Source organism: Podarcis filfolensis, assembly GCF_964270895.1.
Source record: "Podarcis filfolensis genome assembly, chromosome: 8".
In the NCBI taxonomy this organism is placed as follows: domain Eukaryota; kingdom Metazoa; phylum Chordata; class Lepidosauria; order Squamata; family Lacertidae; genus Podarcis; species Podarcis filfolensis.
The window spans coordinates 10,436,333-10,461,268 of NC_139611.1; the positions used below are offsets into that span (position 1 = coordinate 10,436,333).

General features: G+C 47.4%; 1 protein-coding gene across 3 annotated transcripts in view; it reads right to left on the reverse strand.

Moving 5' to 3' along the window:
- The window catches only part of DRAXIN (dorsal inhibitory axon guidance protein), a 31,322-nt gene continuing 6,386 nt past the window's right edge, over window positions 1-24,936 (reverse strand). The window contains exons 1-6 of one of the 3 annotated variants that reach the window (XM_083629591.1): window positions 17,824-18,515; window positions 10,165-10,647; window positions 6,655-6,954; window positions 4,866-4,949; window positions 3,609-3,698; window positions 1-2,204 (exon numbers count right to left, since the gene is read on the reverse strand). In XM_083629591.1, the coding sequence (XP_083485717.1) occupies window positions 2,092-2,204; window positions 3,609-3,698; window positions 4,866-4,949; window positions 6,655-6,954; window positions 10,165-10,647; window positions 17,824-17,875 (1,122 nt within the window). In that variant the 5' untranslated portion in view covers window positions 17,876-18,515 and the 3' untranslated portion in view covers window positions 1-2,091. Of the gene's footprint in view, window positions 2,205-3,608; window positions 3,699-4,865; window positions 4,950-6,654; window positions 6,955-10,164; window positions 10,648-15,735; window positions 16,091-17,823; window positions 18,516-24,936 lie in introns of those variants that run through there. The other 2 variants (XM_083629593.1, XM_083629592.1) reach the window with 2 other exon arrangements.

A 24,936-nucleotide genomic window follows, 5' to 3' on the forward strand; every position in this document is an offset into this window, starting at 1 on the left:
TTGTGTGAAGGATAACTATCTCTTTATTTACATCTCATCAAAATAGGAACATGCAAGCACATCACGGCATTGACTAAAGGGGTAACAGGAGGCGATCCTCTCCCTGCAACCAGAAACGTTCTTATGCTCTTCACGAGGCAAATATCCCCCCCTTCCCCCACCAAAGGACCCCCCCCAAACTCCTCCTAAAATAATGATAAATAACTGAGATTTGAGGGTGCTAACCAAATGAATTAGACGCTGAAAGCCGGCAGGGAATGCTGCATTGATTTAAAAAAAGAGACGTCCTGGAAGAGAAGGAGGGAGGAAGTTAGGAACCAGGTGATCGTAAGCCATGCCGTGGCTGCTGGGATTCAAGTTTCTAGACCTGATGGAGGTAAGCTTGGCAATGAACAGGAAGCTCTGGGTGAAGAGATGGGGCAGGACTTTGCAGACCTTCTCCCGACTGATAGGAAGCAGAAGCAAATTGATGTTTGCAAACGAATGGATAATAAGCAAAAGTACTAGGAATTGGCTTGATCAAACGCACGGGGTGTGAAATTCGGATTCTCGTGGTGCATCGTTTGAGTGATGTCTGTGCCCTTCTGGATTTGGGGTCCTTTGCACAGATTGGTGCAGTTGTAACAGTGCCTGGCTTGGATTGGGTCCCTGCACATGTATATGAGGTGTCTCTTTGTTCTGGTACATACACCCCAATCGGTACGCCCAACTGTATACAAGCCAAAGTCTCAGTGCAGCAGACCTGCAGCAGACAGCTCAGGCTGCAGGATTTATTCCTTGTTCCAGACTTCCCAGTTGACACGAGAGGGGTGCAACTCTTGCTGATTCCTTGCTCTAGCTTCCAACAAAAGTTTAGCGTTCTGCCCCATGGCTCACTGAGTGTGTAGGTCTGTGTGCTTATAGTATTCAATCGCTCCCGATACAGACACTCCCAGAGGAGTCTGCCTCCAATAAAGAGGGGACTCTCCTCCAGGAACAGCGGCTCAGAAAGAGCAGCAACAGGCATACTCCAGCAAGCTCCTCTTGGGCATAGCTGTCAACTGTCCCTTATTTGGCGGGAAAGTCCCTTATCCCAGCGCCGTGTCCCACTGCTGTCCCTTATTGATGATGTCCCTTAAATTTCCCGGGTTTCAAAGGAAGCAGCTCCTCTCCCTCCCTGCCGGCCTCCCTGCTCCCGCTAGGCTGTGCTGCGGCTGTGCCACTGAAGGACCCGGATGAGATGGGCAGCCTGGTACGGCCTATGAATTGCTGAGGAGCCTTGAGAGGAGAGCGAGGGCAACCATAGAGAAAGCAGTTGAGAGAGAGGAGGAGGAGGCGGAGGCGCGGGCTGGTGTTCCAAGGGTTCAGCATAGAGGGGGAAAGCGGAGGAAGGACTGCAAGCGTTTCTCCCATAGATTTGTAGTGGTAGACTAGCATGGATAGTCTGATCTGCGGGTTTACTTCGGGCGCTATTCCCCCCCCCTTCCTCCCACCCCGCCTGATGGAACTGAGAGCTGCAGATGGAGCACGAGAGAAAAGATACAGAACTGCAGCAGCATCTTCGTAGCTTGGACTTCATTTTGCGTGAAAAGTGGTTGCTGCTTGTAGTTATTTAATTGCAGTGTTTCATCAGCTGGTGTCTTGAGCAGCAACCTCTGGAAACGAAGGGCTAAAAACCAGCGCTGCTCTCCAAAATTATCTGGTCCCTTTTAACTTCGTATTTCAGTTGGTTGACTAAAATCCCTTATTTTGGCCGCTGATCCCTTATTTTCGAGGCTGCTGGTCCCTTATTTTCAAATCTGTAAGTTGACAGCTATGCTCTTGAGAGTGTTTAATTCTTAATTTTAGCAGACCAAATCTGCTAAATCCTTTGGGGAGATGTAAAATTGTGCCTCCAGATTTCATAGCAGCATAAAATCGAAGAGTTGGAAGGGCCGTGTGCCCCGGCCCCCTGCAATTGAATTTTGAAAATCTTCCCCTGTTATGCACTTGTCTCAATCCCAGCTTAGCCTACAGCGTCTGAGTCATTTGGTCTGTGTCCCTCCCGGGTGACACTAGTTATAAATTAATTCCTCCTTCTTCCAGGCCCAGAGAAAGCACCCTGGTACCCTTCTAGACATTAATAAAGGATCCTTGATCTCCATCAGCGGACTCCGGTTCCACGCAGCGGCCTTTTCGCCGGGTCACCCTGCGGTTGCGATGAAATTTGGCGTAGCAGCGTAGGCCTAAATTGGGAGAGAGGGGGAGGCCTTGAGTGAGGAGAACAGCAAATTTGTGATGAGAAAAAATTCAACGTTCCCTCACCCCAAGGAGAAATCAACTTTCTCCCGAGGAAAACAAAAAACAGATTTTTACCCCTGATATTCAATATTTAAAAGGTCTAACTGGATATCTAATTTCCAGTCAATAAATCAAAAGCATCGTTCCCTCCCCTCCACACATATTTTATGCTCACAACCACCCTGCAAGGTAGGCCAGTCTGAAAGTGAGGCTGACACACCTAAGCAGGTGCCTCTGTGGCTGCGCTGGCCCTGCCTTGTTCTCAGCGTCTGATGGCAACTCCTCACTCATTTGAGCCCCCCATAGGAGACGCTTGCTCCCCAGTGCTTCCCCCCTTCTTGTTATTATTTCATTTTGACAAATAATAATAATAATAATAATAATAATAATTTATTATTTATACCCCACCCATCTGGCCAGGCCTCCCCAGCCACTCTGGGCGGCTTCCAACAAAACACTAAACTACAATAACCTATTAAACATTAAAAGCTTCCCTAAACAGGGCTGCCTTCAGATGTCTTCTAAAAGTTTGGTAGTTATTTTTCTCTTTGACATCTGATGGGAGGGCGTTCCGCAGGGTGGGTGCCACTACCGAGAAGGCCCTCTGCCTGGTTCACTGTAACTTGGCTTCTCGCAGCGAGGGAACCACGTGAAGGCCCTCGGCGCTGGACCTCAGTGTCCGGGCAGAACGATAGTATTAATCATAAATAAATAGGAATAAAAATGTGCGCCCCACCACTGAGACCATTCCATTGTAATTACCCAACCTCCCGAAATTTCAACACCTCTTGCAATGGTTTGACGCCTTTCCGTTTTAACAGTACGAATTCGACAAACACCTTCCACATCTCCTCGAAATCATTTCTCCTGCATATTCCCCATCTTACCTTAATGGCACATGTTAATTTATCATTCATAGCTATATCCCCCACACCTCTTTATACCATCATTCCATTTTTATATTTGGCTTGTCCCTTCCACTTCCTAGCTATCATAATGCGTGCAGCTTTTAATAAATTTGTGAGCAAGTCCTTCATAGCCTGCAAACCTTCCACGCCATCGTAAATTGATAATAATGCTACCTCTAGACCAGGCATAGGCAAACTCGGCCCTCTAGATCTTTTGGGACTACAATTCCCATCATCCCAAACCCAAGTTTGCCTATGCCCGCTCTAGAACCCAATGATTTATGTTATCTCCTTAAACACGCTATGCCAGAAAAATTGTACATATTTACACCCCCATCACACATGAACATAATTCCCGGTTTCCTGGTGCTCCCCAGTTCTGTGTCACTGGGGAGGGGGACAGCTTCAACCCTCTCCCACCAGGCAAGCGTCAGCCCTCACCTTCTGTGCACATACAGTCATCGTAGCATTTGTTGTTAAGGCCACGGTTGTGGGGTTTGCAAAGGTGCTCCCGTAGATCACAGCAACATCCTGCCAATGCAAGGAGGGAAGAAGTTAAGAAGCATTCAAATTCTATTCTCTAGCTGCAAATGGACCACAGTGTTATGGGTTTTTTTTGGGGGGTCAGTCTGGATGACCTCTGAGGGTCCCTGGTAAAGGGATCTCTGGCCTCAACCAGAGCCAGGGCTTTTTCGGCTGTGGCCCTGATCTGGTGGAACGCTCTGTCACAAGAGACTAGGGCCCTGCGGGATTTGACACCTTTCCGCACGGCCTGCAAGACAGAGCTGTTCCACCAGGCCTTTGGCCAAGGCACAGGCTGACCCCTCCTTTGGTGATCCTCGTAGAACTCTGGCCCAGTGGTTGCCATTTGATTTTGAATTGATTTTAGAATATCGATTTTAGAATGCTGTGTTACTTTTATTGCTGTTAGCTGCTCTGAGCCCAGCTTCGGTTGAGGAGGGCAGGATATAAATATTATTATTATTATTATTAAAGTTGTGATCCTGCGTATGGGAGACTACAATCTACAGGAGAATTGGTCTGGATCCGGTCAAGATAATGATTAGCTTTAGCAGCTCAGCTAAGTACCCACCACTTGCATCTCAAAAGAGTGGCCTCTGTTGCCATGGAGACAAATAGGTGGGCCTTTTCCTACCTCACCTGGATGGAAGCCACTGTATTCTAAGATGGAGAACAACAGGCCAAGGGGGACTGTGATTTGCGTGAGAGTTTTTTTGGCCGGTGCTGGAAGCTGGAGACACAGAGATACGTCTTGCTCCATGCCGGACCTGGGGTGCTCCCCTGGAAACCTAATGGGGAAGCAAGAATCTTTTGGGCTTGTTAATGCCATTAGCTCTTCCATCCCACGCTCAGGTTGCAGGTGTAAATAAAACCATATATCTAAAGACACCACAGTCTCCGTTAACCAGGAACCCCCTCAATGCCTGAAGATTGGGATCATCCACAAGATACAGTCACAGACTCCTGGGTACTATAGTTTGTTAAGAGTGCTGGGAGCCTCTATGAGGGGTAAACTATGAGGGGTGCTTTGGGGGGAGTCATGTGCTTCAAATAAGCCGTGGTGTGGATGTCTTCGCTCCTCTGGATTGGTTGAGGAGGGGCGGGGGGGCTTGCTCTCCTCACATACAATTCTGCTTGCCTCCACCGGCGCTAGTCCTCATGAAAGCTGCTGCTCACCTGGGAGGCAGTCGAGGTGATGGTCGCAGGACTCTCCCTCGGCGGGGGTGGTTTCGTTGCCCCCGTTCTTACCACGCTGTTTGTCTAGCGGGGGAGAAAGCGAGAAAGGATGAGAAAGGGGGGGGTAAAGGGACCCCTGACCATTAGGTCCAGTCGTGGCCGACTCTCGGGTTGCGGCGCTCATCTCGCTTTATTGGCTGAGGGAGGCGGCGTACAGCTTCCAGATCATGTGGCCAGCATGACTAAGCCGCTTCTGGCGAACCAGAGCAGCGCACGAAAATGCCGTTTACCTTCCCGCCAGAGCGGTACCTATTTATCTATTTGCCATTTGACGTGCTTTTGAACTGCTAGGTTGGCAGGAGCAGGGACTGAGCAACGGGAGCTTACCCCGTCACGGGGATTTGAACCGCCGACCTTCTGATCGGCAAGTCCTAGGCTCTGTGGTTTAACCCACAGCGCCACCAGCGTCCCAAGGGGGGGGGTAGTGGAGTATAAAGACCTGCGTTTTACATGGGTAGGATTCCCATCCATTGCCCCACCCACTTTTGCCTCTTGCCACACCCACTTTTCATTCTGGCCCCACCCACTGCCGGGAAATGAGCCCAGGAAGGTTGTTCACAAACGTATGAGACCCTCAGCCCTCTTTTAGCATTGATAGTATACTTTGGAACTCCCTGCCTATTGATGTTAGGCAGGTGCCTCCACTGTATTTCTTCGGTCCAGCTGGTGTGTGTTTTAATCTGGTTTTTAGCTTATTGTCGAGTTTAATTATTTTTGGGAAGATTTCCCATAGTTGTTTTTAAGTACAGTTGTACCTTGGTTCTCAAACGCCTTGGTACTCAAACGCCTTGGTTCTCAAAGGCCAAAAACCTGGTAGTAAGTGTTCCAGTTTTCGAATGTTTTTCGGAAGCCGAATGTCCGATGCGGTTGTCAGGTATTGTTTCTAGGGCGCCTGCACCAATCAGAAGCCATGCGTTGGTTTTTGAACATTTTGGAAGTCAAACGGACTTCCGGAACGGATTAAGTTTGAGAACCAAGTACCATTGTATTTGGCACTTTTGGTTTTGCTATTTATTTTGCTGCTTTTTTTTAAAAGGCTTTTTCGGTTCATTTGTTTTTGTGACTGTGTAGAACCCAGTTCAGGGACGCGGGTGGCGCTGTGGGTTAAACCACAGAGCCTAGGACTTGCCAATCAGAGTCAGCCACAACTGGACCTAATGGTCAGGTCAGGTCAGGGGTCCCTTTACTTTTACCTAGAACCCAGTTCAGCTACTGACTGACTGACTGACTGACTGACTGACTGACTGACTGACTGACTGCAGAAATGGACTATCATCAGTGCAGGTAAGAAAAAAATTAATTTTAATTTTTATCATCTACAATACTGTCTTATTTATTTTATAGTGCAGTACATTGTTTATGGCTTTCATTTTATGGATTAATGGTCTCATTAGATAGTAAAATTCATGTTAAAACTGCTGTTTGTTTGGAAAAGTCTGGAAAAGATGAATCCGTTTTGCATTACTTTCTATGGGAAGGCACACCTTGGTTTTGGAATGGACTTCCGGAACGGATTAAGTTTGAGAACCAAGGTACCACCGTATGGGTGTTTATTGTTTTATTCTTTCCGTAAACTGCTTCGAGGGTGTTTTTGGTTGTTGTTTTTTAAAGCAATCAAGCGGCATAAAATTTTTGTGAAATAAATAACCTGGAGTCCCCTAGGGATCGGGACCTTCTGAACTACACCCCCACCCACCCCGCAAAAAGGAGATGATAAAACAGAACACACCTTTCTTCCGGATCGAAGGCCACATATCCGGCCGGAGATCTTCGTAGTCAGTCCAGTCAAAGAGCGTCATGTCCAGGGTGGGCATGACGTCGCCTTCCTGCCTGACTCGCACCCGAGGCCGGGCGGACGTTGCGTGGAGGGCAGGGGGCTCCTCGGTGGATGTCTTTACCGTGGGGCCCAGGAAGGAGGTGGGAGGCAAGCCGGCCGAAGACCCTTCCCCGCCGTGAAGGGTCTGAAGCTGCTCCTCAAAGCTTTCGGGTTTCTTGTACAGGGCGCTTGGACCTGGGTCAGAGGCTTTTCCTGCAGGAGGTTGAGAGTGCGAAATCAGAGCAAAAAGAAAAATCGGACAGAGAAAAGGTTCTTCTCCCTCTCTCGTAGCGCAAGAACCCGCAGACGTCCCGTTATCCTTTTTATTACTTGATAAATTTCTATTCCACCCTTCATCCGAGCATCATGGGGGAGTTTACAATATAAAAGCACAAAAATACATAACGTCGTAATGAGAGAAAATAATAACGCCCTTCCTGCGTTGAAGTTGAATGCTGAAACGTTCAGGATGGGGGGGATACGTTTCCTGTTAAACTGTGGAACCCCCTCCTGCAGGAGGCAGCAATGGCCATCAGCTTGGATGGCTTTAAAATAATAATAATAATAATAATAATAATAATAATAATAATAATAATTTATTTGTATCTCGCCCTACCCGGCCATAGCCAGGCTCAGAGCAGCTAACATCATATAAATCAGACAATATGCATAATACAATATACGCTATGCAAATAAAATAATATTCAACATTCGTTAAAATAATATAGAATATTAAATATGGCAAATCAAAAGGGAGGATTTTGCAACACTGAACAAGATATCTTTGATTTTATGGGTAAAGCAAGAAGAAAAAGGTTTTAAAGGTTTTGAACAAGAATGAGCTTCTTTTTTAAAAAAGGAATGAAAAATAATGGGAGATAATTTATCATGCTAACCATTTTCGGGGTCTCTAAGAATTGTAATTAAGAAAATTAGCAAAAAATAAATAAAATCATTCTGTCCAATGACAGTTCTCATCTTGTGAGTTCTTTCCTTTCTTTTTTTGGTATGTTTTTAATCTTGATGATTTCATTCTTGTTTATCTAGTCTACCTTATTCCTTAATATTACAAGGATGTTCCTTGCTGTTTCCCCCACCTCTTTATATTGTAAACTCTTTTGTAAACTAATTTTGAAAGCAATAATAATAATTTTAAAAAATGAAGGAAAGGGCACTCTTTAAAACCTGTGCCCTACAGGCTGCCTGTTGCAAATCAGAAAGAGCTTTGCCAGCAAACCATAAAAGAGAATTAGACAAATGCACAAAGGAGGAGTGTTATGTACTGAGTTGAATAGGATCCAAAAGGCAGCAGTCTGATTGGTCCTAGAACAATAGGATCCAGAATACAGCAGTCTGATTGGTCCTAGAACAATAGGACCCAGAATGCAGCAGTCTGATTGGTCCGCAGGAGCCACCCACCCCAGCTCCAGGTGGAAGTGAATCCGCAACCTGATTGGCCTACAGGAGAACCCCGGAATTAGCCAATCACGTGGGTCCATTGTGTAAATAATGTACAGTGGTACCTCGGGTTACATACGCTTCAGGTTACATATGTTTCAGGTTACAGACTCCGCTAACCCAGAAATAGTACCTCGGGTTAAGAACTTTGCTTCAGGATGAGAACAGAAATCGTGCTCTGGTGGCACGGCGGCAGCAGGAGGCCCCATTAGCTAAAGTGGTGCTTCAGGTTAAGAACAGTTTCAGGTTAAGAACGGACCTCCAGAACGAATTAAGTTCTTAACCCGAGGTACCACTGTATATAAAACAGACATTCTGGGGGAACTTCCATTCCTCCTCACCACTATGAGCTGAATAAAGAGCATGAAATCCACTCTCAACTCCGAGTATATTCCGAGGAGGAAGTTTTCGATGGCTGCTAGGCACAACGGCTGTCTTCTGCCTCCACAGTCAGAAGCAGTAATGCTTCTGAACACCAGCTGCCGGAAAACACAGGAGAGGACCGGGGAGAGCCCTGCTTTCAGGCCTCCTCTGTATGGCCACGGTGAGAAGACGATGCTGGACTAAATGGGCCTTAGGGCTGATCCAGGAGACAGGCTCTTCTAACAGTCCTATAGAACCTCCAAGTCCAGGGGCAGTCTATCTGGATTCCTAGGTCTCTTGGGGAAATTTGGCCCCTGTGAGAACTGGATACTGGACTGGACGGGCCATTGGCATGCGTGATCCAGCAGGGCTCCTCCGATCTGCTCTTATGGGCAGTTCTCGTCTGAGGGGAAGAAAAACAACCCGGGCAATGCAATTTTAGCCTCGCATCAACCCTGAGAGGTAGGTCAGGCTGAGAGGCAGGGAGTGGCATGCCCTCCGATGAAAACAGGGACATCCTAAAGAAAAGCAGGAAGCTGGGACCGCTGCCGGAAATCTGGGACTGTCCTTGGAAAAGAGGGATACAGTGGTACCTCGGGTTAAGAACTTAATTCGTTCCGGAGGTCCATTCTTAACCTGAAACTGTTCTTAACCTGAAGCACCACTTTAGCTAATGGGGCCTCCTGCTGCCGCCGCGCCGCCGGAGCACGATTTCTGTTCTCATCCTGAAGCAAAGTTCTTAACCCAAGGTACTATTTCTGGGTTAGCGGAGTCTGTAACCTGAAGCGTATGTAACCCGAGGTACCACTGTACAGCATTAAATATTAAAAACTTCCCTATTGCAAATGCAATTCTGGTTCTAAACGCAGCATAAGGGGTCTCTATAGTATAGTGTATTTTTTAGTATAGTGTATTTTATAGTATAAGGGATGCAGGTGGCGCTGTGGGTTAAACCACAGAGCCTAGGGCTTGCCGATCAGAAGGTCGGCGGTTCGAATCCCCGCGACGGGGTGAGCTCCCGTTGTTTGGTCCCTGCTCCTGCCCACCTAGCAGTTCGAAAGCACGTCAAAGTGCAAGTAGATAAATAGGTACCGCTCCAGCGGGAAGGTAAACGGCGTTTCTGTGTGCTGCTCTGGTTCACCAGAAGCGGCTTAGTCATGCTGGCCACATGACCGGAAGCTGTCTGCGGACAAACGCCAGCTCCCTCGGCCAGTAAAGCGAGATGAGCGCCCCAATCCCAGAGTCGGTCACGACTGGACCTAATGGTCAGGGGTCCCTTTACCTTTACCTTTATTTTATAGTATAGTATAGTATAGTATAGTATAGTATAGTATAGTATAGTATAGTGTATTTTAAAATGGGGTTTCAGAGTTTTTAGGGGTTTTTATAGTGTAGTGTAGTGTAGTGTAGTGTAGTGTAGTGTAGTGTAGTGTAGTGTAGTATAGTGTATTTTAAAATGGGGTTTCAGAGTTTTTAGGGTTTTTTGAATGTTTTATGTAGATTTTCAGTTTCATTGTTCTGTATGGGACAATGACAATAAAGATATCGTATATATCGTATCGTATATAAACAGGCAACCCTCCATCACCCCTCAAAGGATACCTCTGTGCTGCCTCAACCTGTCTCTCCGGCTGTGGCGTCTGTGGTCCCGGTTCTGCTTCTTCACCCGTTCGGACCCAGGTGCATGGTTTTCCTGATCGGGATATGGAAACTCAAATCCCAGGAAAACATCCTTTTGCCGGAGGCCCGCGGGCCGGTCCGTCCGCCCCGGGTCGTCAACCGATGCCGGCCAGCTCAGCACCCGCAGGCCGGGCCCCTCTCTGCCCCCTCTGGGCGCCGGCATGCCATAATGAGCCCGGTCGTGTTTGCCCAGGCCGCCGTGCCCGCGGTGGTGCACCGTGGTCCGTATCATCGGGTGCGGCCAGGCATCCCGGCTTGGGAAGCTGTTGCCCACCTCAGGGAGGCTGGGGGGAGCGGCGGGCCCAGGGTCGAGGGAGTCCGTGGGGCAGACGGTCAGGAGGCAGAAGGCAAAGATGGTGGAGGCATAGGGGGAGCCGGTGTAGGCCATGCTTCCAGGTGCCTCACCTGTAACGGAAGAAGCAGGGTGTCAATTTGCCGTTTACCAATTGCATTAGTTTCCCACCTGTACACCTGTTCAACATCAACTTCGTTGGACTGGTCATGTGCAGATGCCTGATTATCGCCTTCAAAGCAACTGCTCTATTCCGAACTTAAAATGGAAAGCATAATGCCAGTAGGTGTCAACAAAAGAGGTTTAAAGACCCTCTCAAGGCAATTCTTTAAAAATGTAGTATAAACACCAACAATTGGGAAACACTGGCCTGCGAGCGCTCCAGTTGGAGAACAGCCTTTACCAAAAGTGTCATAGGCTTTGAAGACACTTGAACTCAGGATGCAAGGGAAAACGTGCGAGGAGGAAGGCACACTTGGCAAATCCACACCATGATCAACTCCCACACGGAAACCAATGCCCCCACTGTGGAAGGATGTGTCGATCCATAACTGGCCTCAACAGTCACTTACGGACTCACTGTTAAAACCGTGTTTATGGAAGACAATCTGACTTGGCTATGAGTGATCGCCAAAGAAGAAGACAACACCCGTCAGCTCAGGACACACAAGCCTTCTTCTCCCCTTCCCTGATTTTATTCTCACAACAACCCTGTGAGGTCGGTTAGGCTGAAGGACAGTGGTCAGCCCAAGCTGTGTTCACACAAGACACTTTTGTAAAGTTCTGTTTGTGAAATCAAGTGGTGTGTACTGCAATGCGCTCTCTGTGGGGCCTACCTTTGAAGGGGATTCAGAAACTACAACTACAGTGGTACCACGGGTTAAGTACTTAATTCCTTCCGGAGGTCCGTTCTTAACCTGAAACTGTTCTTAACCTGAAGCACCACTTTAGCTAATGGGGCCTCCTGCTGCTGCGCCGCCAGAGCACGATTTGTGTTCTCATCCCAAAGCAAAGTTCTTAACCTGAAGCACTATTTCTGGGTTAGCGGAGTCTGTAACCTGAAGCGTATGTAACCTGAAGCGTATGTAACCCGAGGTACGTCTGTAATCCAGAATGCAGCAGCTGGACTTGCACTGGGAGCAGCTGCCGGGACCTTATAACACCAGTCCTGAAAGACCTACGTTGGCTCGCAGTACATTTCCAAGCACAATTCAAAGTGTTGGTGCTGACCTTTGAAAGCCCTAAACAGCCTTGGCCCTGTGTACCTGAAGGTGCGTCTCCACCCCCATCGCTCAGCCCGGACACTGAGGTCCAGCTCCAAGGGCCTTCTGGCAGTTCCCTCCCTGTGAGAAGTGAGGTTACAGGGAACCAGGCAGAGGGCCTTCTCGGTGGTGGCACCCACCCTGTAGAATGACCTCCCACCAGATGTCAAAGATAAACAACTACACAAGTTTTAGAAGACATCTGAAGGCAGCCCTGTTTAGACTTCCGGGTTGGCGCCATCGCCGAATGGCGGACTCCCTCCGAGCTCCGGAGGGAGTCTGCTCGGCAGGGGCTGGGTTCTACCGCACCGGCGATGCGGGGACCCTTAGAAACCACGGCCACGGAGGCCGTGGACATGGAGACTCGGCTTGCACCGTTAGCGCCCTCCCGACTCGTGAAGGAGCCTTTTTAAAGGCTACGGATCGGGTGCCGGGGAGAAGCGTGGTGCCTTGAGTTCTCTGCTTCCCCTGCTGAGCGAAGCCGCATGCCATTCGGCGGAGAGCGCTGACTTCTTCCATTGAAAATTCGGACTTTTCAACAACAACCCGTGAGTAAATTTGGAAATCGGGTTCAAAAGGAGGAAAAAAAAATTTTTTTTTTTTCGAATTGGATACGAGCGGGGGGGATCCAAAAAGGAAGTCAGTCCCCTCCCTATTGTAAACTTTCCAAAACAAGGACGGGGAAACCAAGACCCAAAAAGGCTTGCATTGCTGATAAAAATCCAAAATTTCACGATGGGGAACTACAAGAACTGTGCTGGAGGAGGAACTGGAGAAGGGAAACGCAACCCCCCCCCCTGGGAACCGGGGTGACTGAAGAGAGAGCCTGGTGAAAGGAGTCGGAGATCTTGACAGCTGTCAAAATAGCTGTCAAAGTCGAAAAGCGGAGTGGATTTTATTATGAGAACTTGGCTGGTTAAATTTGATACAATTTGCTACAACTTGTTAAAATTTGGATACAAAATGGCGAATATGGATAACAAATTGACTTTTGGATTAGAGGAAACAAAGATACAACAATCCCCCTTGAGGAGTTTCGGGACATTACAAGGATTGGGAAAGTGGAAAAACACCAATGGAACTTTACAGGACTGGTTATCTTCTGGGAAAGCTGCAAAACGGAAATAACATCTCGTCTTCAGGGTGTTTTCTTTTTTGTTTTTTTAAAGGAGACAATAGATTTTTCTATTGAAGAAAGGAAGGGACTGAACGTAAGGTTTTGCCCCTGAATAACAACCATCCCTGCAGACTTACCAAACTTTCGAACTACAACGTTTTAGCAGCGGAACAAAGGGAAATCAGACTACAACCTGGAAAGAACAATGGAGGGAGTTCTATTACAGTTTTATTAAAGACTGAAGTTAAAGTTTTGAAAAATAATGATAATAATAATAATTTTGATTTTCAAAAAAATTTATTTTTAATTTTAAAAAAGAAAAAGCCAGCAAGGAGTTGGGGAAAAGTTGTGATTTATGGTCTTAAGAATTCCAGGCAGACACCAGGGGTTGATGGTCAGGGGGAAATTAAACCGGGGACAGGGGGGGGAGAACTAAAACTCCAAAGGCTTGCCAACTTGGTTATTTTTTGCTGAATTGGTCTATTATTCATTATATTTTTTCTATTCTCTACCTTTTCTGTTTCTATTATCTGGGGTGCTTCTTTTATTAAAAAATGGAAATTGTGGAATGACATGGGGTGGGTCTTGGGGAAAGAACACTGGGTTTTTTTTTTTTTTTTTTTTTCTTTTTTTTTTTTACTGTAAAACAAATTAAGTTTCAATTTGAATGGGGAACTTGTTTGGCCAACAATATGAAAGGGGAATATGGTAGGGGTGGGGGAAGGGGGGAGTCCCGTAAAGTGATATTTTTTGTATTTTTGAAAAATTTTAATAAATATTATTTAAAAAAAAAAAAAAATGAAGGCAGCCCTGTTTAGGGAAGTTTTTAATGTTTGATGTTTTATTATGTTTTTTATATGTGTTGGAAGCTGCCCAGTGTGTGTGTGTGTGTGTGTGTGTGTGTGTGTGTGTGTGTAAGCACATGAATCCCCACAGGGAATCTTGGGATCTGTAGTTTGCAAAGGGAGCTGTAGCTCTGGGAGGGGTAAATTACAGCCATGATGGGTCTACTCTGCCTCCACTGTTGGAGGCAGTGAATGTTTCTGAATACCAGTTGTTGGAAACCACAGGAGGAGAGAGAGCGCTGTCATGGCTGGGGAAACCCAGTCAGATGGGCAGGGTATAAATAATAACTTCTTATTATTATTATTATTATTATTATTATTATTATCAGGTCTTGCTTGTGGCTTTCTCATTAGGCCACGCTGAGAACAGGATGCTGGACTAGATGGGCCAGTGGCCTGATCCTGTAACCTCTTCTTAACTTCTGAAAGGAATTCCTTTCCCCACCTGGGAACTGTAGTTTGTTCAGGGTTCTGTGCATTTAAGCTCTGTTTTGGGAAAACTACAGTTCCCATCTTAAAAAGCAGAGACATCACCTTGCTGACAAAGGTCCGTATCGTTAAAGCTATGGTTTTCCCAGTAGTGATGTATGGAAGTGAGAGCTGGACCATAAAGAAGGCTGATGGCCGAAGAATGGATGCTTTTGAATTATGGTGCTGGAGGAGACTCTTGAGAGTCCCATGGACTGCAAGAAGATCAAACCTCTCCATTCTGAAGGAAATCAGCCCTGAGTGCTCACTGGAAGGACAGATCCTGAAGCTGAGGCTCCAATACTTTGGCCACCTCATGAGAAGAGAAGACTGCCTGGAAAAGACCCTGATGTTGGGAAAGATGGAGGGCACAAGGAGAAGGGGACGACAGAGGACGAGATGGTTGGACAGTGTTTTCGAAGCTACCAGCATGAGTCTGACCAAACTGTGGGAGGCAGTGGAAGACAGGAGTGCCTGGCGTGCTCTGGTCCATGGGGTCACGAAGAGTCAGACATGACTAAACGGCTAAACAACAACAACAACAACAGTTCCCATAATTATTTTCCTGGTGGAAAAAATTGGACACACACACACACACACTTTGAATGCTGAGTCTGCTTTCCTGCACCCAAGAATCAGGTGCAAAGGCAGCCCCAGAATGCTTTCATGTGCAAATGAAGGCCATTAATCAACCCAGCGTCTCCCTGTCATAGAAGAGTGACCCTGTGTGCGCAGGGGTGCCTTCCAATAATGCATTGCCGCACGCCAGCTGTTGCGCCCTGCCAGATCTGGTTGGCACTCCCGGCCTGCCTGTGCTGCACAGCTGGCTTGCCTTCAGTGGAAAAAAGTCAGGAAGTTGAAGATGCTGAAGCAGATGGCAAGCAGGTGGCCACCCGACTTGTCAATCACGCATCCGACCTTGGAGCGAAAAATAAAACTCCAGGGGGAAAATTCCTGGCCTTCCCAAAATCGAAAGCCTAGCGATAATCAACCTGCGCCTGGACTGTGACCGCCTTCACGCTGATGGAATGAGCCTCCAGATGACGACAAATGCCTTGCATTTAGAAATCTAGTATTTCAGGGAGAAGGGTTCAAACTTAACAGAATCCCTCCACTGCTATTTAGTTACTTATGGCGTTGATATACTACTTCATCATTGGCATTTGCAAGCAGTGTGCATTGGACAAACCATACAGAGTAGGTTGGCAGGAGCAGGGACCAAGCAACGGGAGCTCACCCCGTTGCAGGGATTCGAACCGCCGACCTTCTGATCAGCAAGTCCTAGGCTCTGTGGTTTAACCCACAGTGCCACCTGCGCCTCTGTAAGTTGTTAAGGGCCTCATAAATTAATGCCAGCATTAGCTTTGGAGCACTGGAGTTCTATGCTCTCAATAGCTTATCCCCATCTATAGTCTAGCTGCAGAATTTTGCACAAGCTGGGGCTTCCAGTCTAAGTCCAAGGGCAGCCCCACACAGAACACATTGCAGTAGTCAAGCCTATGTACCTACCTGAATCTTAAAGAGGCCTTTCTCTGTGTTCTCCATCACTCTGAAGTCCAGAGCGAGTTTTTGGTGGCAGTGTCCCTAGCTATGGAATGCCCCACCTAGCAGAACCCACAGAGACACGAGCACTGCCAGTTTTAGGACTTTTCTGTCCTCCCAGACCTATTTTTTAAAACCTTAGCCTCTGTGCTACTTCTGGTGGTCTTTCGTTCCTGTATTTGATGGTGATTTTTCTCCCCCCTGGTTGCCTAGAGAGGCGTTCTAGTGCACCATAGGCGACCAGCCAAGTTGCAATTTCCCTCGGTTCGAGTTTTTCTGTGAAAATTGACAGATCACAGCGGAAGCAATGCCTGCCCTGAAAGGAAATCTGGGTGGGGAGGCATCAAGCATCCCGTTGACAGCCAACATGTTAACGGCAGCCAAGTAAATGTTCCAGGATTTCTCCTCCACCAGAAGCAACATGTAAAAAAAAGAAAAGAATGACGGAAACCAGATTGGCATCTGTTACTTCACCAAGGCCAAAGAAACAGAGGAACATTATCAACAGCAAGAAACAAGTTGTATCAGCACACACACACACCCCGGCACGTTCTTCCACAAAGCCCCTTTTCTACAAAGATATATCCGAAGGAAGAATTAGATTCTGCGATGGGCGATCACAGTGGCTGGCTCCATGCCATTGTCTTCCCTGATCATCTCACATGCCTGCAGCAGAAAACTTTGGTGGAATAGCAGCAGGGGCTGGTGCAGGCGCAGATTTGGCCCTCCAGGCCCAACTACTTGGCCCTTCTCACTCCAGGCCACGCCCCTTGCCAGTCCGGTTTTGAAACCTCCTAGAGTGGAGGTTTTCAAGCTTTTTGGGTCCACGGCTCCCTTAACCAACTACATTATTTCTGCGGCAACCTTGTGGTGCTTCAGAAGCCCAGTTATGTCACACCTTGCCTGTTTCTAATTCTGAAAGTTAAATTGTTGTAAGCTGGCCCAGGACCTTTTGGTGAAGTGCAGGTAAAAAAGGTAAAAAGGTCAAGGCCCCCTTGACGGTTAAAAAGGTAGAGGTAAAGGGACCCCTGACCATTAGGTCCAGTCGTGGCCGACTCTGGGGTTGTGGCGCTCATCTCGCTTTACAGGCCGAGGGAGCTGGCATACAGCTTCCGGGTCATGTGGCCAGCATGACTAAGCCGCTTCTGGCGAAGCAGAGCAGTGCACGGAAACGCCGTTTACCTTCCCGCCAGAGCGGTACCTATTGATCTACTTGCACTTTGAGGTGCTTTCGAACTGCTAGGTTGGCAGGAGCAGGGACCGAGCAACGGGAGCTCACCCTGTCGCGGGGGATTCGAACCGCCGACCTTCTGATCGGCAAGTCCTAGGCTCTGTGATTTAACCCACAGCGCCACCCGCATCCCTCCCTCGACGGTTAAGTCCAGTCAAAGGCAACTATGGGGTTGCGGCACTCATCTCGCTTTCTGGCAGAGGAAGCCGGTGTTTGGCCACAGACAGCTTTCCGGGTCGTGTGGCCATCAGGACTAAACCGCTTCTGGCACAATGGAACACTGTGACAGAAACCAGCCATTTTCCACTGAGCCTCTTGGGCTTGCGGATCAGATGGTCGGTGGTTCGAATCTCCGCGATGGGGTAAGCTCCCGTTGCTTTGTCCCAGCTCCTCCCAACCTAGCAGTTCAAAAGCACACCAGTGCAAGTAGATAAATAGGTACCGCTGCGGCGGAAAGGTAAATGGCAGAATTTTTTTTATTAATAATAATTTTATTATTTATACCCTGCCCATCTTGTTGGGTTGCCCTAGCCACTCTGGGCAGTTTCCAACACATATAAAAATATAATAAAACACCAAACATTAAAAGCTTCCCTAGTTACTTCTCTCCTTGATGAATCTGATCAGAGGACTTTCCTCAGGGAGGGTGCCACTGCTGAGAAGGCCCTGTGCCTGGTTCCCTATAACCTCACAGCGAGGGAACCGCCAGAAGGCCCTTGGAGCTGGACCTCAGTGTCCAGGATGAACGACGGGGGTGGAGATGCTCCTTTAGTACTAATACTAATTATAATTAATTCCAATCATAATACAATCTCTAAATTCACCTGCTCTTTTCCGAAGCCAGATCAGAAAACAAGAAAATGTTTTAGAATTCATCTATAATCGGGGAAATTATGCCTAATTCGAGATTTTGACAAGCTCTAGAACTTCCAGGCACTTTAAATATGATTTGGCTCCTTTTCTTACATATACAACAGAACCATCATTATGAAGCGTCCCATGCCTGTGGCAAAACTGGAGCTATACTTGATAATCCAATAACACCGATAGTCTTTCCTTGGACTTTTGTTACTTTAGCCCACGTGAAACTGCTTAATCATAGAATTATCATAGAATTATTGAATCACAGAATTGTAAAGTTGGAAGGGGACCCTAAGGATCATCTAGTCCAACCCCCTGCAATGCAGGAATATGCAGCTGCCCCATACAGGGATCGAACCTGCAACCTTGGAGTTCTCAGCACCACACTCTGACCAACTGAGCTCAAAATCCAGCCTCTATTTTATACTTTGGGTTTTTCGTCTTTTACTTTTCAGCTGTTCTCTCGGTTCTATATACATTCCATAATGAAAAATTAAAAAACTTTGAGCACCACCCACAAATAAAACATAATAATGAATAGTACAACCTCTGGGTCCACCCGCCCTTTCCCTAAGCCGGATCATCAAAAAACCAAGCATGGTTAAAAACGGGGCCAGTTACAGCAGCCAAGACTTATTATCCTCCCCTCCCCCCCCCAAAAAAAATTCCCACTGTGGCGTATATATATTTGCACAAAGCCGCTTGGCAATCCATCAAGCGAGTTGGCATTTTCGCCGGGCCGGAGGAACAGGTGCGGCGTCGTGCTGGCTGCGCTTTCTCCACGGCGCCCGGGCGAGGGAAGATTGCGCGCGTCCTTGGGGAAGCGCATTTGAAAGGCGAGAGAGAGAAAGAGCCAGAGATTGTGCTGAAAAGACGCCCCCCCCCCCCCGATTTTTATATTTTCCAAAGCGATGAGAGGAAGGAGTCCACCTCCCTCCCTCCCTCCCAGTCCCCCGGGTCCCCCCATTGCGCGTCGGAGGCGAGCCCCAATGCGCCACCAGCGGCCGCGCCATCCGTGCCAAAAACTACAGGCGCGTCAATGGGACTTGGCAGGGGCGCGCCGGATGATGGACGAGCGTCTCGGAAGCGCCCGTCGGGCCCCGCGCGCACCAGCAGCCGGGCGGCGAGGAGGTTCCCGCAGGAAGGCGGCAAGAGCAGGCGAGACGGGGTCCCATTGTGCCGGGCTCAATGCGGCGAGCCTGCCCCGCTGCGCCGGCCTCCATCTGCTCGCTGCGCGCTCGGGCCTGGGAGAGACGGGACATGTTTGGAGAGCTCCCGGGACCCCGCCGAGCGCGCGAGGCCTCGGCGCCCCCAGTCCGCTGGCTTTGCAAACTTCCCAAGAGCAGAGAAGAAAAGCGCCCCCTAAGGATTCATTGGAAGCCCCTCTTCTTCTTCTTTTCTGGGGACTGGTCTATTATATCCCACCCCCGACCGTTTCCTGCGCATTCAGCCCGCTCTGAAAGCAGAGGTCGCCCCCTTTGCTTCAACCAGCCTCTCTGTCTTTTAAATTCCTTGCCAACTCCGGCAATTCGTTCTTCACAAACGGCCCACCAATGACTCCGGACAAGCGCGTATCCTTTCCAACTTGGGGGGGTCCCCCCTCCCCAACTTCCCTTTCAAGAACAGAAGAAAAACGCGGCTGCATCAGGCCCACCGCCCATCTAGTCCAGCGTCCTGTTCTCACAGTGGCCAACCTATTTATAATAATAATATAATAATTTATTATTTATACCCCGCCCATCTGGCTGGGTTTCCCCAGCTACTCTGGGTGGCTATTTCTCCCAATCTGGTCATGAATGTACTGCTGATTCTCCTTTTGTCTTATGTTTTTTATTTCGTTTTATTTCATTCCAACTTTTCGCATACCACTTAACACTGCAGTTCTCTTTTGCTTGTATACAGTAATTTTTTCTCTTTTGCTTGTATAATTTTTTATTATTTTTTAAAAGCATTTTCACGATAATCTTCATACACAATGGTTCCATAAATTGACTTTCCACCCCCACTTCTGCAAAGTTTTTACCGAAACCTTTTCTACTGCATTATATCTCGATCTATTACACAAAGTTTCTCTAGTACAGTTATTTTATCATTCTTCTGCTGCTGCTTTTATCTTGAATCCTGCCAGCGATTTCATTAGACTGTAGTTTTTTAAAAATAGTCCACGAAAGGAATGCTGCTGTTTCTGAGCAGGGTGGAAAAAGGTACCCTAAGATGTGCACAGATATGTTCAAGCTGGGAAAAACAAGAGCTGAATCATTTCCAGTGTTAGACAAGTAGAACATGATAGCCTTTGGTCCATTAATCTCAGCAGGTCTAGCATGGAGGACTTAGTTGGGTACAACATTTTTGTTTTTAGTTTAAGGTTTATTTTCATGGGCATAGCCAAGGGAGGGGGAGGGGGGAAGCTTCCCCCACCCCCCAGATAAAGTAAAACCATAGAAATACTTAACTGACCAATCACATCGGTTCTGCCCCCCAACAAAAGCGCTGCCCCCCCCCAACAAAAACCCTGGCTACGCCCATGTTTATTTTTATATTTTACTTTTTATTTCATGCGATTGATATAACCTCCAAGCGGTTTTCAAGGAATACAAAAATTTTCTGGTAAAAATACCAGTTTAACACTAAAAAAAAAATTAAAACCAACAGTAAAGAAGAAGAGACAAACACATTGGCAGCTATGTGTCTGGATAGGTGTTCCTAAAAGAAAATACTTTAAGCATATCGCAAAGGTGTCAACAGGCAGGGAGTTCCACAGTTGCCACACTGAAATATCTATTTCTTATAACAGCCGAATGAGTATTATGTGGCACCTGTAAGAGTTCCAGTACTGCAAATCAAAGTGGTCGAGTGGGCAGCACATCTAGGGCAACACATGCAAGTAAACCAGCCCCAATATGTTAAGGGCTTTGTCTACTAATAGGAAAACCTTGAACCAGTGGCGTAGCGTGGGTTGTCAGCACCCGGGGCAAGGCAAGTAATTTGTGCCCCCTAACCCGTGGATTTGCGCCCCCTAACCCGTGGATTTGCGCCCCCTAACCCTAACCCCCAGATGTTGCACCCGGTGCGGCCGGCCCCCCCTGCACCCCCCACGCTACGCCACTGCCTTGAACTTGGCCGAGTGCACATCTCTGAGCTGAAAGAGCCTCACTCCTGTCAGCAACTGGGCTGGTGTATCCTGCACCAACTGCAGTTTCCCAGTCAAACGCAAAAGGAAGCCCCACAAAGATTACATTGTAGTAGTCCAATCTTGAAGTCACCAATTCCTGAACTGCTGAACAAAGTCTATATACAGAGATGAAAAGAAAAGTCAAGCCGGCATTGGAATTTAATATCAACCTACTGGAGAGACGAAGGGACGTGGGTGGCGCTGTGGGTTAAACCACTGAGCCTCTTGGGCTTGCCGATCAGAAGGTTGGTGGTTTGAATCCCCGCGATGGGGTGAGCTCCCGTTGCTCGGTCCCCGCTCCTGCCAACCTAGCAGTTCAACAGCACGTCAAAGTGCAAGTAGATAAATAGGTACCACTCCGGCGGGAAGGTAAACGGCATTTCCATGCGCTGCTCTGGTTCGCCAGAAGCGGCTTAGTCATGCTGGCCACATGACCTGAAAGCTGTACGCCGGCTCCCTTGGCCAATAAAGCGAGATGAGTGCCAGAACCCCAGTGTCGGCCACGAATGGACCTAACGGTCAGGGGTCCCTTTACCTTTACCTTTTACTGGAGAGACAAAGCGACTTTGATACGATGACTTCTTCTGGAGAACAAGATTGTGGGTAGATTCAGCTCAAAATGCAATGAAATTGACAAGCTGAACTCAGGTGGATCATGTAAGTCAATTCAGACTTCCGGGTTGGCGCCATCGCCGAATGGCGGACTCCCTCCGAGCTCCGGAGGGAGTCTGCTCGGCAGGGGTTGGGTTCTACCGCACCGGCGATGCGGGGACCCTTAGAAACCACGGCCACGGAGGCCGTGGACATGGAGACTCGGCTTGCACCGTTAGCGCCCTCCCGACTCGTGAAGGAGCCTTTTTAAAGGCTACGGATCGGGTGCCGGGGAGAAGCGTGGTGCCTTGAGTTCTCTGCTTCCCCTGCTGAGCGAAGCCGCATGCCATTCGGCGGAGAGCGCTGACTTCTTCCATTGAAAATTCGGACTTTTCAACAACAACCCGTGAGTAAATTTGGAAATCGGGTTCAAAAGGAGGAAAAAAAAATTTTTTTTCGAATTGGATACGAGCGGGGGGGATCCAAAAAGGAAGTCAGTCCCCTCCCTATTGTAAACTTTCCAAAACAAGGACGGGGAAACCAAGACCCAAAAAGGCTTGCATTGCTGATAAAAATCCAAAATTTCACGATGGGGAACTACAAGAACTGTGCTGGAGGAGGAACTGGAGAAGGGAAACGCAACCCCCCCCCCTGGGAACCGGGGTGACTGAAGAGAGAGCCTGGTGAAAGGAGTCGGAGATCTTGACAGCTGTCAAAATAGCTGTCAAAGTCGAAAAGCGGAGTGGATTTTATTATGAGAACTTGGCTGGTTAAATTTGATACAATTTGCTACAACTTGTTAAAATTTGGATACAAAATGGCGAATATGGATAACAAATTGACTTTTGGATTAGAGGAAACAAAGATACAACAATCCCCCTTGAGGAGTTTCGGGACATTACAAGGATTGGGAAAGTGGAAAAACACCAATGGAACTTTACAGGACTGGTTATCTTCTGGGAAAGCTGCAAAACGGAAATAACATCTCGTCTTCAGGGTGTTTTCTTTTTTGTTTTTTTAAAGGAGACAATAGATTTTTCTATTGAAGAAAGGAAGGGACTGAACGTAAGGTTTTGCCCCTGAATAACAACCATCCCTGCAGACTTACCAAACTTTCGAACTACAACGTTTTAGCAGCGGAACAAAGGGAAATCAGACTACAACCTGGAAAGAACAATGGAGGGAGTTCTATTACAGTTTTATTAAAGACTGAAGTTAAAGTTTTGAAAAATAATGATAATAATAATAATTTTGATTTTCAAAAAAATTTATTTTTAATTTTAAAAAAGAAAAAGCCAGCAAGGAGTTGGGGAAAAGTTGTGATTTATGGTCTTAAGAATTCCAGGCAGACACCAGGGGTTGATGGTCAGGGGGAAATTAAACCGGGGACAGGGGGGGGAGAACTAAAACTCCAAAGGCTTGCCAACTTGGTTATTTTTTGCTGAATTGGTCTATTATTCATTATATTTTTTTTTATTCTCTACCTTTTCTGTTTCTATTATCTGGGGTGCTTCTTTTATTAAAAAATGGAAATTGTGGAATGACATGGGGTGGGTCTTGGGGAAAGAACACTGGGTTTTTTTTTTTTCTTTTTTTTATTGTAAAACAAATTAAGTTTCAATTTGAATGGGGAACTTGTTTGGCCAACAATATGAAAGGGGAATATGGTAGGGGTGGGGGAAGGGGGGAGTCCCGTAAAGTGATATTTTTTGTATTTTTGAAAAATTTTAATAAATATTATTTAAAAAAAAAAAGATCATGTAAGTCAATTCAAATGAGATAATGTGCAAATGAGAAGAGATGTGCAAATGCGGGAAACCAAGAGGCTGTGTTGCCTGCAATCATGCCTGTTTCCCCATTTTATTAGATCTGTACTATCCACATGCATTTGATGTGCCAATGTCAGGGTGCGGTCATTCATTGTTTGCTCTTCTACAACTTTTGGGACTGCATTACACACCACACATTTAAAGAGCATACAAACACCCAAAAGTGAATCCTGGGAGCTGTAGATTATCCCTTACAGAACTACCATATTTTTTGCTCCATAAGACACACTTTTTTCTTCCTAAAAAGTAAGGGGAAATTTCTGTGCGTCTTATGGAGTGAATGTGTGGTCCCTGGAGCTGAATTGCTCAGGGGCAAAAAGCAGATCATGCTTTTCTTTTTTTTTAAAGAGGGAAGTGGGTGTTGAAACAAAGCCGCTGATCGTTTGCCGGGGAGAGAGATAAGGGACGCTAGAGATAAAGGAGGCTGCCTGGGAGAGGGGAGGTAAAGACAGCAAACTTGCAAAGCCGGAAAACAGGAAGACTAAAGCAATAAGGAGAGAAATTAGAAGAAAAGGAGGAGCACAAAACTGTTCCAGCTAAGGAAAAGACACTAAGGCAAACAAGAGGGAAGGGAGTGTTGAAAGGAAACAGCTGATCGGTGGAGATGCTCCTTCAGGTATACTGGGCTGAGGCCGTTTAGGGCTTTAAGGTCAGCACCAACACTTTGAATTGTGCTCAGAAACGTACTTTACCCACCCCCCTCCACAGAGCTACAATGCACAGAACCCTGAACCAACTATAGTTCGCAGGTGGGGGAAGGAATGTGATTTTAGAAGCTAAGTAGAGGCTGCTGAATCAGGCCAATGGACCATCTAGTCCAGCATCCTGTTCTCAGTGTGGCTGAATGGGAAAGCCACAAGCAAGACCCGAGCACAAGAGTCCCCTTCCTGTGGGTCCAGCAACTGGTATTCAGAAGCATTACTGCCTCTGACCATGGAAAGGTAAAGATAAAGGTAAAGCACCCCTGGATGGTTAAGTCCAGTCAAAGGCGACTATGGGGTTGCGGCGCTCATCTCGCTTTCAGGCTGAGGGAGCTGGTGTTTGTCCACAGACAGCTTTCCGGGTCATGTGGCCAGCAGGACTAAACCGTTTCTGGCGCAACAGGACATCATGACAGAAAACAGCACGCACAGAAACGCTGTTTACTTTCCCGCCACAGCTGTACTTATTTATCTACTTGCACTGATGTGCTTTAGAACTGCTAGATAGGCAGGAGCTGGGACAGAGCAACGGGAGCTCACCCCGTCACAGGGATTCGAACCGCCGACCTTCCGATGGGCAAGCCCAAGAGGCTCAATGGTTTATACCATAGTGCCACCCATGGAGACCCAGCATAGCCATTGTGGCTAGTAGACATATTGTCTTCCAATAATTTGCCCAATCCTCTTTTGTAGCCATCCACATTGGTGGCCATCACGGCCTCTTGGAAGAGTAAGTTGCAATGGGTGAACAAGTCCCTCCACATATGGGACATGATCAGCCTG